The 14,896-nt window shown below is 35.0% G+C and overlaps 1 protein-coding gene and 1 long non-coding RNA gene across 3 annotated transcripts in view; both read right to left on the bottom strand.

The window, feature by feature from the left end:
• Positions 1-14,896, bottom strand: part of LOC137242220 (uncharacterized) — an 88,816-nt gene that overhangs the window by 53,333 nt on the left and 20,587 nt on the right. The gene's annotated exons all lie outside the window — the stretch shown is intronic.
• On the bottom strand, positions 7,659-14,176 carry ana3 (anastral spindle 3). Of its 2 annotated transcripts, XM_067765773.1 has the most exons (3): positions 13,780-14,176; positions 8,928-13,722; positions 8,678-8,829 (listed from the first exon to the last, which is right to left on the bottom strand). In XM_067765773.1, the coding sequence occupies exons 2-3, from the start codon at positions 13,704-13,706 to the stop codon at positions 8,818-8,820; spliced, it is 4,791 nt and encodes a 1,596-aa protein (XP_067621874.1). In that variant the 5' UTR covers positions 13,707-13,722; positions 13,780-14,176; the 3' UTR covers positions 8,678-8,817. The 2 variants fall into 2 exon arrangements, with proteins under 2 accessions (XP_067621873.1, XP_067621874.1); XM_067765772.1 differs by having other exon boundaries at positions 7,659-13,722; positions 13,780-14,021.

Raw genomic sequence — 14,896 nt, 5'->3', positions numbered from 1 at the left:
TTTCGAAAATGTTCACGTAAATTACTTAAAATTTCAGTTGATGAGAAATTTTTAGCTGATGGCACAACAAGTTCCCCTGGCAAACGTAAATTCTAACCGAAAACCACTTCCGCTGGTGTAGCCGAAATATCTTCTTTGTAAATAGATCGCAAACCAAATAATATAACCGGTAACTCGTCATACCAATTATTTGTGTCCTCTCTAGCTATTATAGTACCCTTCAAAAAACGCGAGTACTCTATAAATAATGTAAGGAATACTCCTTTGGGAGTATAGGACTGCTCCAAATCTAATCTGTATTCATACAAAAAATGTGCTCCAATTAACATTGCGATGTCCTAGGAGAGGAGTAGGTGATCCCACTCTCGCTTTGTTTGTGAGTATTCCATAGAGTACATACATGAGAGTACTTTCCAAAGTACTTTCACTGTAGTACTCCATGGAGCACCCACAGAGGATCATATGCCAAAGTACTAAAGAGGAATTGTGTTGTCGGAAAGAATTATCCGAGTGAATTTTATTTAAAATGAAAGTAAATGAAGAGGGGCAATACAACTTTTATATTTTATACTACGAATATTTTTATGTTATTTAGCATTTGCGTAAATAAAGAAACTAATATTTCTCTATACTATAGTATGTATACATAAAACCAGTGCGCTGTTGCATTTTATAACAGTTGCCATAGTAAAATTTTATCATCAGTATTTGTATGCAATATTTTACTTTTGGCAACTCTGTTCGATCGTCATCGTGTTGTGATCACGGTCGTTAAAAACGAGCAATGATCGGCTGATGGTGGTCCGCAATCGCATTGCAAAGGAGTATTGTTAGAGTACTCCAACATGAAAAAAATGGAACACGTAATCCAACAATTTTTGCAGGGTAGTCTTTAGTTGTCTATGAAACCTTTCAACCATACCATTTCCTTGAGGGTGATATGCGGATGTTGTAATTTGGTGACTACCAAGTAATTTGGTTAACATATTTTTGGTCTTTTTCCACAATTTTGTAAGGTCCTTCATATGGTTGTTGTAATGAATGTTTATTAATGACTAGCAAATGCAAATTTACAATTTTGAAGATTTTTTGGAACGTAAATTCCAGTATCAGCATCTTTATGATGACTTAAATTTGATCTAACATTTCGAAAATGTTCACGTAAATTAGTTAAAATTTCAGTTGTTGAGAAATTTTTAGCTGATGGCACAACCAGTTCCCCTGGCAAACGTAAATTCTGACCGAAAACCATTTCCGCTGGTGTAGCCGAAATATCTTCTTTGTAAATGGATCGAAAACCAAGTAATATAACCGGTAACTCGTCATACCAATTATTTGTGTCCTCTCTAGCTATTATAGTAGTATTTAGTTGTCTATGAAACTTTTCAACCATACCATTTCCTTGAGGGTGATATGCGGATGTTGTAATTTGGTGACTACCAAGTAATTTGGTTAACTCTGAAAACAATTTCGATGTAAATTGGCTACCTTGATCAGTTGTTATCTTTAACGGAACTCCAAACCGAGAAATATATTCTCTAAAAAACTTATTTGCAATTGTAATTGCTGAAATATCTTTTAATGCATATGCCCCATGCCAACGGGTAAATCTTTTATTAATCGTTAAAATATAGCGATGTCCTTTTGAACCAGGTAATGGTCCAACTATATCTAAATGGATGTGTTCAAATCTATTCTTAGGAATTTGAATTTTGACAACAGCGGATTTTGTATGACGATAAACCTTAGATTTTTGACAATTAAGACACTCCTTTGACCAAATATTAATATCCTTGTTCATATTAGGCCAATAATATTTTTTAACTATGAGTCCGTCGTGTAACTCTTGTACCCGGATGTGCTATTCCATGTAAAATATCAAATACTGTTTTTAGCAAATTACTCGGTACAAATGGCCTAGGAGTTTCTCCTGAAATTTCACACCAAATATTAAAATTTAAAAAGGAAATACTAATTAGTTTTAAATTTAGATATTGAGAATCAGATACAAGTTGATTTAAGTCATCATCTTTTTGTTGTTCAGATTGTAAAATTTTAAAATTCAGTTCTGTATTATATATTGCATTAACCTCAAAAGCTCTAAATAGCGTATCTGCTACAACATTGGATTCTCCTTTAATGTATTGTATGTCATCAGTAAATTGTGCTATAAATTCCAAGTGTCTCGTTTGTCTAGGACTTCGTTCTGTTTTTGAATTTAAAGCAGTAGTCAAAGGTTTATGGTCCGTATAAACTGTAAATTGTCGTCCTTCCAAAAGATATCTAAAATGTTTTATATTTAAGTAAGTCGCCAATAACTCCCTATCAAAAGCACTATATTAAAATAATGCAATGGGCTCAATTTTATTATTGTAATTTTGTTGTATAACGCCCCCAATCGCTGTGTTAGATGCATCTACTGTTAAAGATAACTTAGCATCTTTGTTAAAACGATTTAACAATATCATAGATGCAAATTTATCTTTAATGCATTCAAAAGCTTCATTCGAATTCTCGTCCCATACCAAAGTTTTGTCACGTTTCTTACTTACTTTGTTAATTAGATCATAAATTTTGTTTGTAAATTCTGCTAGTTTTGGAATGTATCTATGATAATAATTTACCATACCAATAAATTTCTGCCTGCTTAATTGATTTTGGACGTTCGAAATTGCGAATAGCTGATACCTTTTCATCGGAAGATCGAATACCTGTTCCAGAAATGTTATATCCTAAAAAAATCTGTAGTTGTTACACCAAAAGTACATTTACTTGGTTTAATGTTTCAACCGTTCTCTGTAAGGCGTTGAAAAAGGATACGTAAATCTTTTAAATGTTGTTCTTCGTCTTTACTTGCAATAAGTAAGTCGTCGATGTAAGCATATACACCTACTACCTCATTTATGAATCTTTGAAAGGTTTGTGCAGAATTTCTAAGTCCGAAAGGCATTCTCATGAATGCAAACATACCGAAAGGAGTTGTAATAGTAGTTTTATAAATATCTTCTTCAGCCATAGGAATTTGGTGATATGCCCTAACTAAATCTAATTGTGAAAATGTATTTTTATTATGAAGGTTCATATTAAAATCCTGAATGTGAGGTAAGGGATAACGATCGGGAATAGTTACAATATTCAATCTTCTAAAATCACCACATGGACGCCAATCATTCAACTCTTTTTTAGGTACAAGGTGAAGTGGTGATGCTACTGAAGAATTTGAAGGCCGACGAATGCCTGTTTCAACTAAGAAATCAAATTCCGTTTTCGCGACTTTGTATTTTACCGGATCTAAGCGCCTGTTACAAGTCGATGTACTGTTGTATGTTTAACAGGTTTAGTATAATCTTGCTCTAAAATAAGTGACGGAAACTCTTTAATAATTTTGTAAATTTATTGTCAACCACAAGTAATTTGGGTAATGGAATATCACGAAAGTAAGATACTGTATTAACTAAGAGATTGGTTAATGGATCTACTAAACGTTTATGTTTAATATCTATAAGAAGACCATATTTACAAAGAAAATCAGCGCCAATTATTGACTTGGCTATATCCGCAATCAAAAATGTAAATGGAAATTCACGGCTTAAACCCAAATTTACGTTTAAAAGCCTTTTCCGGTAAGTGGAAATTGTTGAGCCATTAGCTGCAGTGAGAATTATGTCTGAATGTTTCGTATGAGGAAATTTAGACGCGGGTAATACCGAAATTTCTGCTCCACTATCAATTAAAAAATTTTGTTTGTTTTCACTATCAAAAATAAATAAGCGACGCGTCGAAAATTCTAAATTTCCGTTGTTCGTCGCTGCAACAACGGAAGAATTTAGTTTGTTGAATCTTTGTTTTTGTTATAAGAACAAGGTTGTTCACAACTTCTAGCATTATTTCTATATTTGTAGTGAAATCTACACAACCAATTTGGATTATTACGCGGGTTGGAACGATGCCTAAAAGAATTTCTAAAATTATTCATACACTTCTGTTTTAATTTCTGCTAACTCCAAAGAAAGTTTCTGAAAACTTTCACACATTAAAGAAGTGGTTTTAACTAGATTTTCAATAACTGAATTTTGAGCTTTTGTATCTGATATTGTATTTACTGAGAAAACTTCTTTTTTATTCATAACTTCAAAAATGTTATCCGCTAATTTTACTAATTCATTAATATTATTAGAACTTGAGCCAGCCAAAATTGCATTTAAATTTTTGGGAAGTTTTCTCAACCAAATTCTCTTTAAAATATTTTCACTCAAATTTGAACCGGCTAACAAAATTAATGACCGATAAAATTCAGAGGGCTTGCGTTCACCCATTTCAGAATCATTTAAGATTTTATCAAGTTTTGAATTTTCACTAAGAGAATGTCTTTCTATTAAAACTTTTTTGAGTTCATTAAACTTGTTAGTGAGTGAGGGTTTTGGATTAAATCTAAAATTGTTACTATTACGTCTTGTGGAAGTGCTGTTATAATGTGTTCGTAATTGGTATTATCTTGAGTTATATTTTTGGTGCTAAATTGTGTTTCAGCGTGTATAAAACACGCTTCTGGACAACTAGTCAAAAATTGTGGAAGTTTGACAGATGTAGCACAAATTTCAGAATTATTTTGATTTGCATATGGATTTACTAATTCTTCTTGAGAATAATTATTCTGTAAATCAATAAGCGAATCATTTAAATTTTGTGTGAGTGTAGAAGTTTGTGTATTGTGTCGTGAAGAATGAAACATTTTAACTAAATTGAAGAAGGAGTTTACAAATTTAGTAAAATATTAAATATCAATATTAAAAATATTTATATTTTATAATAACTATTTAAATAAACAATATATATATATTTAACTTAAAACAAACCAACCTCAAAATTCTTCTTCCAAAATTTTGTTCCCTTTTAAATTGTGTAATTGCTTTAAAATTGATTGATGAAATTTGACGATGGTTTTAATATTGTGCAATGGCTTTAAAATTGATTGATGAAATTGGACATTGTATTGTGTTATGGCTTTAAAATTGATTGATGAAATTGGACAATATATTGTGCAATGCAAATCACGTATGACAGTAGTTTGTGAAAATGCACTCCGCTGCTTTCAAAAGTTTAGTTGTGCAGTAGTCCTTCTCCCTTTATTGAAATTTTCCAATTTTCGTTATACAATGCTTGGTCATTGGTGCTCCATTAAATTCATACAAAACTAACCTCAGTTGTCACTGTTATTGGTATTTTTTAGTTTTAGTTGTTGTTGTCACTCCTCCGAATTCAATTAAATACGCGTTCTATGTATGTAGGTATATGTTAATGATTGTATAGCTGATCGAACTGTTGTTGATGTTTTTAAAATTTATATTTTTGGTATTTTTCTTTCACTTCTGGAGGAGAGAATTTGCAATAATACAAATACAATTTGCTCTCCCGTTAGTTTTTTAAGCTCTTTTTTTTAATATATTTTGCTCGGCGAGCAGTTACAATCAAATATGCATGCGTTTTGTCTTCAGTAATTCAACTCACGAGAGCGTTTCCGCTGCTTTTATTTGATTATTACCGTTGGATCGGTATGTATTAGAAAATTCTTTTTCAATGCTTTTTCTTTTAACGTCCACGCTGCTGTGCTCCTTTCTCCAAAGTTAGTTGACTTGCTTTTTCTTTCGCCTTTCACGTTGTTCAAAAAAATAAATAAAAATACACACCACACAATTTTTTAAAATAGGCAGAGATCGCCAATGTAGTGGTTAAAACCACGTTTTTATTTTATAACAAAACTTTATATTATATTTTTTAAAACGCCTAAATGTATGCGTCAATATCTTTTATTTTTCGCCATAATGAAAATTTTTGAAAATTGAAAAATCAATATTGAAAATTAAAATATTGATAAAACATTTTAAAATTACAAAGTGCAAAGTAACTAAAATACAAAGTTAAATAAAAATAATAAGAACCCTACAGTAGTCATCCACAAGCAATCTGATGCGTTGGTTTATATCCCTTATTTTGGTGTCGCCGGGTTGTTGTTGTTGTTGTTGTTGTAACGATAAGGGTGCTCCCCGAAGGCTTTGGTGAGTGTTATCGATGTAATGGTCCTTTGCCGGATACAGATCCGGTACGCTCCGGTACCACAGCACCATTAAGGTGCTAGCCCGACCATCTCGGGAACGATTTATGTGGCCACATTAAACCTTCAGGCCATCCCTTCCCTCCCCACCCCCAAGTTCCATGGGGAACTCTCTCATTTGGTAATTTAGTCGCCTCTTACGACAGGCATACCTGCCGCGGGAATATTCTGACCCCCTAACCCGCTGGGTCGCCAGGGGGGTTCGCCGGGTCGTGCTTTTTTATAAGGTCTCGTCCTCTCGCTAAATTTGCGGCCTCCGCCGGAAAATGAGACCGGATTTCCAGAATTCTTCCGGAGGGAATAAAACGAGCAGAGGCGAATTCAATGACCTTGGGGAAAGCACGTTCCTCTTGGCGGGTATCAGTCGGGATAGGGAGGCCAGCAAAGCGATTGTCTGTATAGGATTTGTAGTCATCCTACTTTCCTTTATTAAAGTTGATGAAAGTGCGGTTCTCAGTAATGATGAGGTCGGCGGATCGCTCGAGCAAAAGGAGTATAGGCAGGTGGCCAGATGCCAATGTTACCATCGGCTGCCAGTTCACGCAGTTTACTAGTCCTGCGCTCACGATGGATAGATCTGGCGAACTGTGACAGCTTCCAAATAGTCTATAATAGTCTAGTCTCTAGATACGGCTTACTGAATTCAGCTGTAGATCTTTTGTTTTTCATAAATTTCATTTTATTGGTATCTCTCGTTAGAAGATTTTTAATTTTAGATGTATGTACATATATGAGTTTATGATGATTTGATGATTATTGGGCCATTCATGTCTCAATTTGATGAATTTTCGAAACGTAATTTTTATGAGCCTTCTTTTTACCTTTTTTTTTTGTTGCTCAATTTTCTTGGGAACTATGCGTGAGATATCTCTTCACTTCGAGCTGCATGTACATAAGTGTGGCTGCTTTCTGTATTTGTTGTTGTGATTATTTACTAACAGCATAGTGATGCTAATATTCGCCACAATATATCCTGCATGTGATGTGACACTAACCATCTTTTTATTGTAATGTGGCACCTACTTACCTACAGGACTTTGATGGCAATTTGTAAGTGATCGTGCTCATTGAATGGGGCGAAGCACTGTTAATACAACAACAATATTAAGTTACTAGCCCGACCATCTCGGGAACGATTAATATGACCACATTAAACCTTCTAGGCCATTCCGCCCCCACCACCTATTTCCATGAGGAACTTTTGGTCGCCAGAGCCTCGCCTGCTAAGTATGTATATGATACGTTAATATTTGTAACAGGATTCGCCCCGCGGAGGTGAGGTTGGCAATTCGGTTGCGGAAGCTCTGAGGCTACAAAGCTTTATATTGCGCTTATCAACCCCTTGAATCCCTATTGTTAAATTGTCATCGCGTTCCGATGTGTGTTCCAAGTTTTAATACTCTAGCTTTTCGGGAAGTTATTCAAAAATGGATTGAAAGATTCTACAATTTTGTTTGGAAATTGGCGGAAAACATTGAACGAAACTAATATAAAGGAAGTAATGAAGCACTGCTACAACAACAACAACAAGTAATGAAAATACATATTTACGCAATGTTAAAATTTTATGTATTTATTTATTCTACTAGTCTTATAAATATTTACATATTACATACTTTAAACTAGCTCGAAAATAAATTAAGTAGGGTCATACAACTATATCATTTAACATCGTGCTCACTTAATTACTAAAAATATGTAAAATAACATCAAGTACATAGGACAAGTCTGAAGCAAAAGGCAGCTGAGAAAACTGCTTAGAGTCCGCCTCATCCAGTGTCGCCAAATGATCACGCAAACGTCGTAAATGTTTGGCCAAATTTGTGCTACGGAACATAGCTACATACTTCGCACCAGCTGAAGATAATTTCCAAATTCCAATGCACACAATCAACTGTTCTTCATAAGATGCGCCTTCGAATACGTCGTTGGTTTTTGATTTTAGCTGTAATGGAATGCGGATAATTGCATCGACAGTACAGATGAAACCCGTCGACGCCATCAAAATTGTACGATTGCTAGGTAAAAAGCACATATTGCGTAATATACGCAGCGTAAGTAGACGTGTAGGGCTGCCTGAGGGAAAAAGCAAAATCACATCACATAAAGCATGCAGATTACGGGCATTTGCCCCTTCTGGATATCGTGAGAATAACTCCCAAAATTGCAACCACGAAAGTAGTATTTCCGCTTTTATTTTAGGTGATTTTAAATGAAACGGATGTAAGCTATCAAACATATCCAACATATGTGCTTTTATAATTGTTACACGGCCCTCAGCGCAAGAGCAACAGTTCATAATAATACGTAATGCGGTGCTGATGACTGGAAACTGTTCAGCTTTTGTAGCTTTCACCTTTGTTGTCTCAGCCACAACCATTTTAATGATAAGCTGTAATAAAGAATGGGCGTAACCAGAAAACAGCGCCGAAAACTGTCGACACACAATAAATGAATGTTCACTATGGTAACTACAAACTCGCAATACCAACTCTTTTAATTCGCCCGCATGCGTTAGCCATGGCCACAACTGCATTGTGATTTTAGATAGAGTAATACTTTGTAAGTTATCAGTTAAAGCTGCATCAGGCGCTGTGAACCAATATAACTGGACATTGAGTAGCAATTGAAAATTTTTGACCAATGCCGATTTCTTTTTTTCACCGTAACGGCGTACATACGTGGTGGCTGAGCACTTGAACTCTTCAAAAAATGTACTGAAAATATGTGCGGTTTTATCAAAAAGTTTTAAATTTTTTGCTGCCAATCGAGCTTCCGAAGAAAGACCCAATAGGACACCCATTGTTTCACATACTTGTACTTGTGCTTTGTTGGGCGCGGTATCGAATTTACGTGCCGTTATCGAGTATATGTGTTGAAAAAGTCGGAACAGTTCCACGAAAATAATGGCTGCCGCCGATTTGTATTCAGGTTTATCATCATATATTGGAGCGAGTTTGGAGCCGCTTAATCGTTCATTTATTTCATCGCACTGCTTGCCTGTAGGTATGTCATTTTTATATGTTCGGTGAAGTGTTAGTTTATCGCTATATGTTTTAGTAGTTTTTGTTCTTTCCACATTCTCCTCCAGCTGCGCTACAAAGCTTTTTATTTGATTATTACTTTTTGCTTTAATTAATAACAAACTAAGCGCAGCCAAAGAAGATCGTTGTAAAGGTGTGTTTAGTTTGTCAATGGTAAAAGCACGTAGAAAATGTTTAATTAAAAATTCAGGTGCTTTAGCAAATTTTTGACATAACTTCTCGTACGCCAAATCGTCCTTACATAACACCATTAAAAGTTGCAGTATGTTAACTAAAACAGCATCTGAAGCAAGTGGTTGATCGAGCAATTGGTAGAAGCTCATTAACCAAACATGATCACGACATAAAGTACGTTGTAAAAAATAAAATTTTTCCGGATAACATACTCCATATAAGTGACACACATCGCCACACATGATATAGTAAGCAGGATTAGTGTACGCTGGTGGATTTTTAAATATCTCATATAAACGCTGCATAAAATCACATTCACACAGCTCATTGATGAAGTCGCCTCTGATTTGTGTCATTCGTAAACAAATACGACAAAAACAACTTACTAAATCACAACTGGTTACATGCGTCATGGTCGTTTTGCATTCGTTGTGATTGTGAATAGGATATTGTTGCTCAAACAGGCAATTTTCACGTACAGAAGCGTCTGCAAATTCAAGAAATCTATGGCGTGTAAGTAACTGATAGGCCTCCCCGCATTTTTCCACATCGTTTAAAAACGAAATAAATAAATTGGCTGCTAACTGACGGACCACAATCGTTTCGCCAACATCTAACAAAGTGCTCAAACAACATGCCATAAAGCCGCCAGGAAGATAAGATAACTCATTCATCAGTAAATCGACACCTGTTACTAATGGATTGTCCTGATCAACGTAACAGGACGCATATGTCAATACACACCATGCTAGAGCACGCACTTGCCGATCACAATGTCCGCATAAGCCGCTCAAATATTTAACTGTCGAATTCTTAAGCTTAAAATTGTGTGATGGTTCTTTAAATTGTGAATGCAACTGGCATACAATAGTTAAACAGGCAATCTGCCATTGTGCACCCGTTTGCGTGAATGATTTCACAGCCAGTGATAATTTAATTAAACGTTTGCTATATGCGATTAATTTTTCATCTGATATTGTCATAGCATTAGCGCTGAGCACTTTCTGTAAACGTAATAGGCAGCGTATACGCAGTAAATCACGTTTCAGAAAGAAATTCGTTATCAGTTCAAAGTTTAATTCAAAAAGGTTTGTATATAAAATACATAAACCATCACCAATACCATTTAAAGATTTCACTGCTACCACTACGCCTTCCAGCAGCAAACATAGCTTGTTGTATAAACGAAGTGATGCATCATCATTTTTTAGTAAAACAATCATAGCGTGATGAAAATCCGTAACAAGATCCATTGCCAGACGCCTACATATATGTGGCAAGGGCAAACGTACACACAAATCACACAGATCAAGCAATTCTTCAAAAAGCGCATAATCTGACTCATTACCAGGTGGTAGCTGTAGGTATTTACAAATGAGATTATATAGCTCATCGGTGAGTTTATCGCACATAATAGTATCTGACGATTCATCTCGCACAAGAAATTGTAGTTGCAATGAAATACTTGCATTTATTAAAGTCCTGTGATCTGTAGCATTTAGAATGGCACATAAAAAACGTTGAATAGTATATTTCGAATTAGTTGCTTTCATAAGACGCCAATCTCTTAATGTTAATCGTAAATTCGGATCGAAGTCGTAATCTTTTGGTTGTTCCAAGTATTGTTTGGTTACCCAAATTTGTTTGTCAGCATTAAAACTATCAGCTAATAAGTATCGCATATACAAAGTGGCATCAGTTTTACTTTTAAACAAATTTTCATAATCTGTATTAGACTCATTGCTTTGTTCAAACGATTTTAAGTCGCAATTTAATGGCAGTTTAAGATTGCCTAACAGTTTTGGCGCTTCGATACGTTGATTGCCCAGTACTATAAGAAAACTAGAATATAACAATAAAAAGAGACAAATGCAAGCATCTTGACGCAATTGTATATCGTTTTGATATAGACAAAGTGCACGGAATAATAAGAAATATATATTTGGCGTATCGGCAAGTTCACGGCGCAATGAGGCATCATACAGCAAAACCTTAGATAGTATTCCAATTGCAGGTATTGCTGCGCCAGTATAATCCTCATACGTTGCTACAAGTAATGAATTTTCAAGCGCTCTTAATATTAAATAAAGCGCATTTTCCTCACAAAACGCCGCTAAGGTATGCCATTGCTGGCACATAACATTTAATTGCATCAAGGTTGTTTTACGTATTATAGGTTCAACATCGGACATTTCAAGCATATTTAATAAATTCTGCATCGTGGAGCTTTCATAGAATGTGTCAACATCGGCAAATATCCGTTTATACTCACGTGGAGTTTTCAAAATACATAAATCATTGGGTATAACATCACTTATATAAAGCAGATTTGGAACATATTTGTCTGCGTCTTGTACAGAATTCAGCATGTATATAAGACGTGTTAACGCTTCGCTGCGTACGACGCTAGCATCATAAAACATATATGCTAAATTACCTTGCAGTGATGCCAAAAAGGGTATTTGTTTAGCATCTGGATGATATAGATTTTGAAGAAGTTCAATCATTTCTTGCGATTGCGTGCAGCATTGCAATAAGGGCAATATTGGGATCACTAGTTGCAACAATTTTGTCCAATGTTCACCCAAGAGGTTCTGAGATTTTAAAATGAGTGTTATTGTTTCTTCACAAAATTTTCGTATTTTTTCTTCACTACTTTCTCCACATTCATAAACAAGTTGGAGTAGTAGTTCGCTACTTAACGGTATACCAAACACTTGGGATTCAAGTAATTGTCCATGAGTTAAGCCAATACAGTAACGTTCACATTCCATTAGGCAAGCAAAATGTCGTTTTACAGACATGACGATCATTTTGTATATATATTCTTTCAATGGTTCGTATTTAAGGCGTAGCAGATTAAGTAAAACTTGATTGGCTTTAGCACGAAGAGCTGGTTTTGATAAATATTGTGTATTACAATCGATGATCGCATTAAAAATTCGTTCAGCAAGCTGTACACTCTTAAGGTTATCTAAAGCAACGCCAATATCTATACCATTCATTATAATATCTCTACTTTCAATATCTTGAGGATTTTTAAATAATGATATCGCGAAACGTATGCTATTATCAAATAGCTTAAGCTTACGATACCGCTCAGAAGCAGCTGCAACTCCTTCGCAAACGCGTCTTTCAATATTTTTGTATCTTTGTGGAAAGTTTGCTTTAAAAGTAAAGTCTTGCAATACACACTCTAAAACTTCACTGTTGAAACTGTTAGATTGCACTTTGCTGTTATGTATTAGAATATCGTCTAGTAAGCATACAAGCAATAAGTATTTGATGCGCTCTAAGGTAAAATGCTCGTCTTTCTCAAAACATTTTTGCAGTCTAACTAGGGTTCTATGTAACTTAGTAATAACATTCATATCAATAGCAAGTTCATGATAGCGATATATCTCCATACAGTTAGCCATCACTTCCAAAATTTGTTGAGTTACTTTATGAAACTCAAGTACTAATGTCTCCAAAAGATGTACGCTTTTATCAAAAATAAGTTCTAATACTTTTGCAACTTTTAGTTGTGTATTTCCCTGACTTTCAGATATAGTTGCATCCGCAGAATAGGCATAAATATTGTAACGTACTTTTAATCGTTTTAAAAGAACATGTAAATAAACATTGATTTGTCGAGCTATATCTTGTAGTGTATGGCTGCTGCTTTCTATGTTGTCATGAAAACGGTATAAGTTCAAAAGTTTTAAAAATACATGTGGTGCTTGCAGCATAAATTCAGCCGGATAATCTTGCATCGTTACTTCAAAATGCAGCAAAGCGTTGGTCATTTCCACTTTATTGTCGTTGGATAATATATCTGATAAGAATTGTAGTGCAGTAAAATCGGCGACTACCGGTCTGGACCATGCTGGTTCATAGTCTGATGGGTCGCAGCAATTTAACAGCATATCACTTTTAGAATTATCGACTTCGTCAGATGTATTTAGAGATAGCGTGTCGAGCACTTCTATAATATCGGGTTCAATTTGCTGGTGTTGAAATTGATATTCATTTAAAATCCGGATTATTTCTTCAACAACTTTTGATTCGCTTGTTTGGTTTTTGACTCGCAATTTTACTTTTTCCATTTCTTTTTTGAAACGTTCGATGCCAATTCGCCGTATGGCTTGATCGCCATAACTTGAGCTCAAAATTAGTTTTAATAATTGTAAGACACATTTTGATGAATTTAGTGGCTCGAACGCAAACCAGCGTATCAGCTGTTTGCATAGCTCTCCTGCTTTAAAGTTTAGTTGTTCCTTATGTTCCAATGCGCGACTCAATTTGTTAAATATTTGGTCCAAGCTACGCAGCCTAATTTCTGACGATTCGTGAGAAAGCTTTTTAATAGTTTCATTATCCAGTTCTAGTGTCATGTTTAATTCTTTGGAGCTAAAGGAGAATCACCAGATTTTATTAAAAATACAACATATCCAATTTAGAACTTACCAACGAAAACATCACGATTATTGACTTCGTAGATATGTCTTATAACGATATGTTATTTTTGGCTTAGATTTAACTTAGCATTTCTATTTTCTGCTTATCATACTTGAAGTGACTTCATACTGAAATTTTGCTAGTTAGAAAACATCTATACAATTTTGTTTGTTTGTTAAATTAACCACTGTAAACATGAACAATTTTATAAACCATAGTGTACCTATACCAAGTGTGTTCACTAAGCGATAAACGTCAAAACTACAAACAGCCTCGCTCACCTGATGGAAATCTCAGGTCTAGAGTCGCATTTTTGGTCTCAACGACAACATTTTTGATTACCAATCGTATCGACTTTTTCAATTTTTCAATCATTCGGCGCACTCGGTAATGGTATCCATTTTGAATTCGCTGTCATTCCGAATCCAGCGAGTGCCTGTCAGAATGCTTGACAGATAAGTCAACACACTTGTACTTGTACACTATGTTATAAACAACTACAATCATTGTGGATTAAAGCCGTGGTTACTCACGAACGTACGTAGAAAAAACGTGTCAGCTGACACGACCTATCTTATGAGTGTGCAATGTAAACGAAAACTCACCGACGTGCAACCCCCCTACGTACGTAGCCCGGAACGTAGAAATCAAAACAATTTTGATTTTTTCCGTATGAACGTGTCAGCTGATCGCTCTCTCACTAGACAGAGTTGCCTAGTCAACTTTTGTGCGCTAATTTTTGACCGTTTGCAGTTTTATGCAAAAACACCTATTTAAAGTTTGAAAAATTGTGAAAATAATTCGAAATAATTATGTAAATGTGCAGATTATATATATGTAATCTATTTATTATTATTTAATATTAATTCCAGCCTTTTGCAACATCAAAAATTAAATTGGAAAAAGTTGATGTTTCCATAAGCATGCATGCGAAATGGTCAATGGCAACAGTGCTTATCTGTAAACAATACACACACAAATATCTTATGTACATGTACACAGACGCACACATTGATTCCTACGGGCTTGAGAGTTCGGTCAAACGTGCTTCGTACGACAAACGTCCTTACGTACGGCACACGTCGGTGGGTAATTGCCGCATAAGGCTGAGGGGTTGGATTTTATA

Source organism: Eurosta solidaginis, chromosome 2, assembly GCF_040869045.1.
Source record: "Eurosta solidaginis isolate ZX-2024a chromosome 2, ASM4086904v1, whole genome shotgun sequence".
In the NCBI taxonomy this organism is placed as follows: domain Eukaryota; kingdom Metazoa; phylum Arthropoda; class Insecta; order Diptera; family Tephritidae; genus Eurosta; species Eurosta solidaginis.
This window is presented reverse-complemented; position numbering and strand designations above follow the sequence as displayed.

Bases quoted from the DNA above. Each gene is read 5' to 3' on its own strand.
- ana3 (XM_067765772.1), bottom strand. From the start codon at position 13,706: ATGACACTAGAACTGGATAATGAAACTATTAAAAAGCTTTCTCACGAA.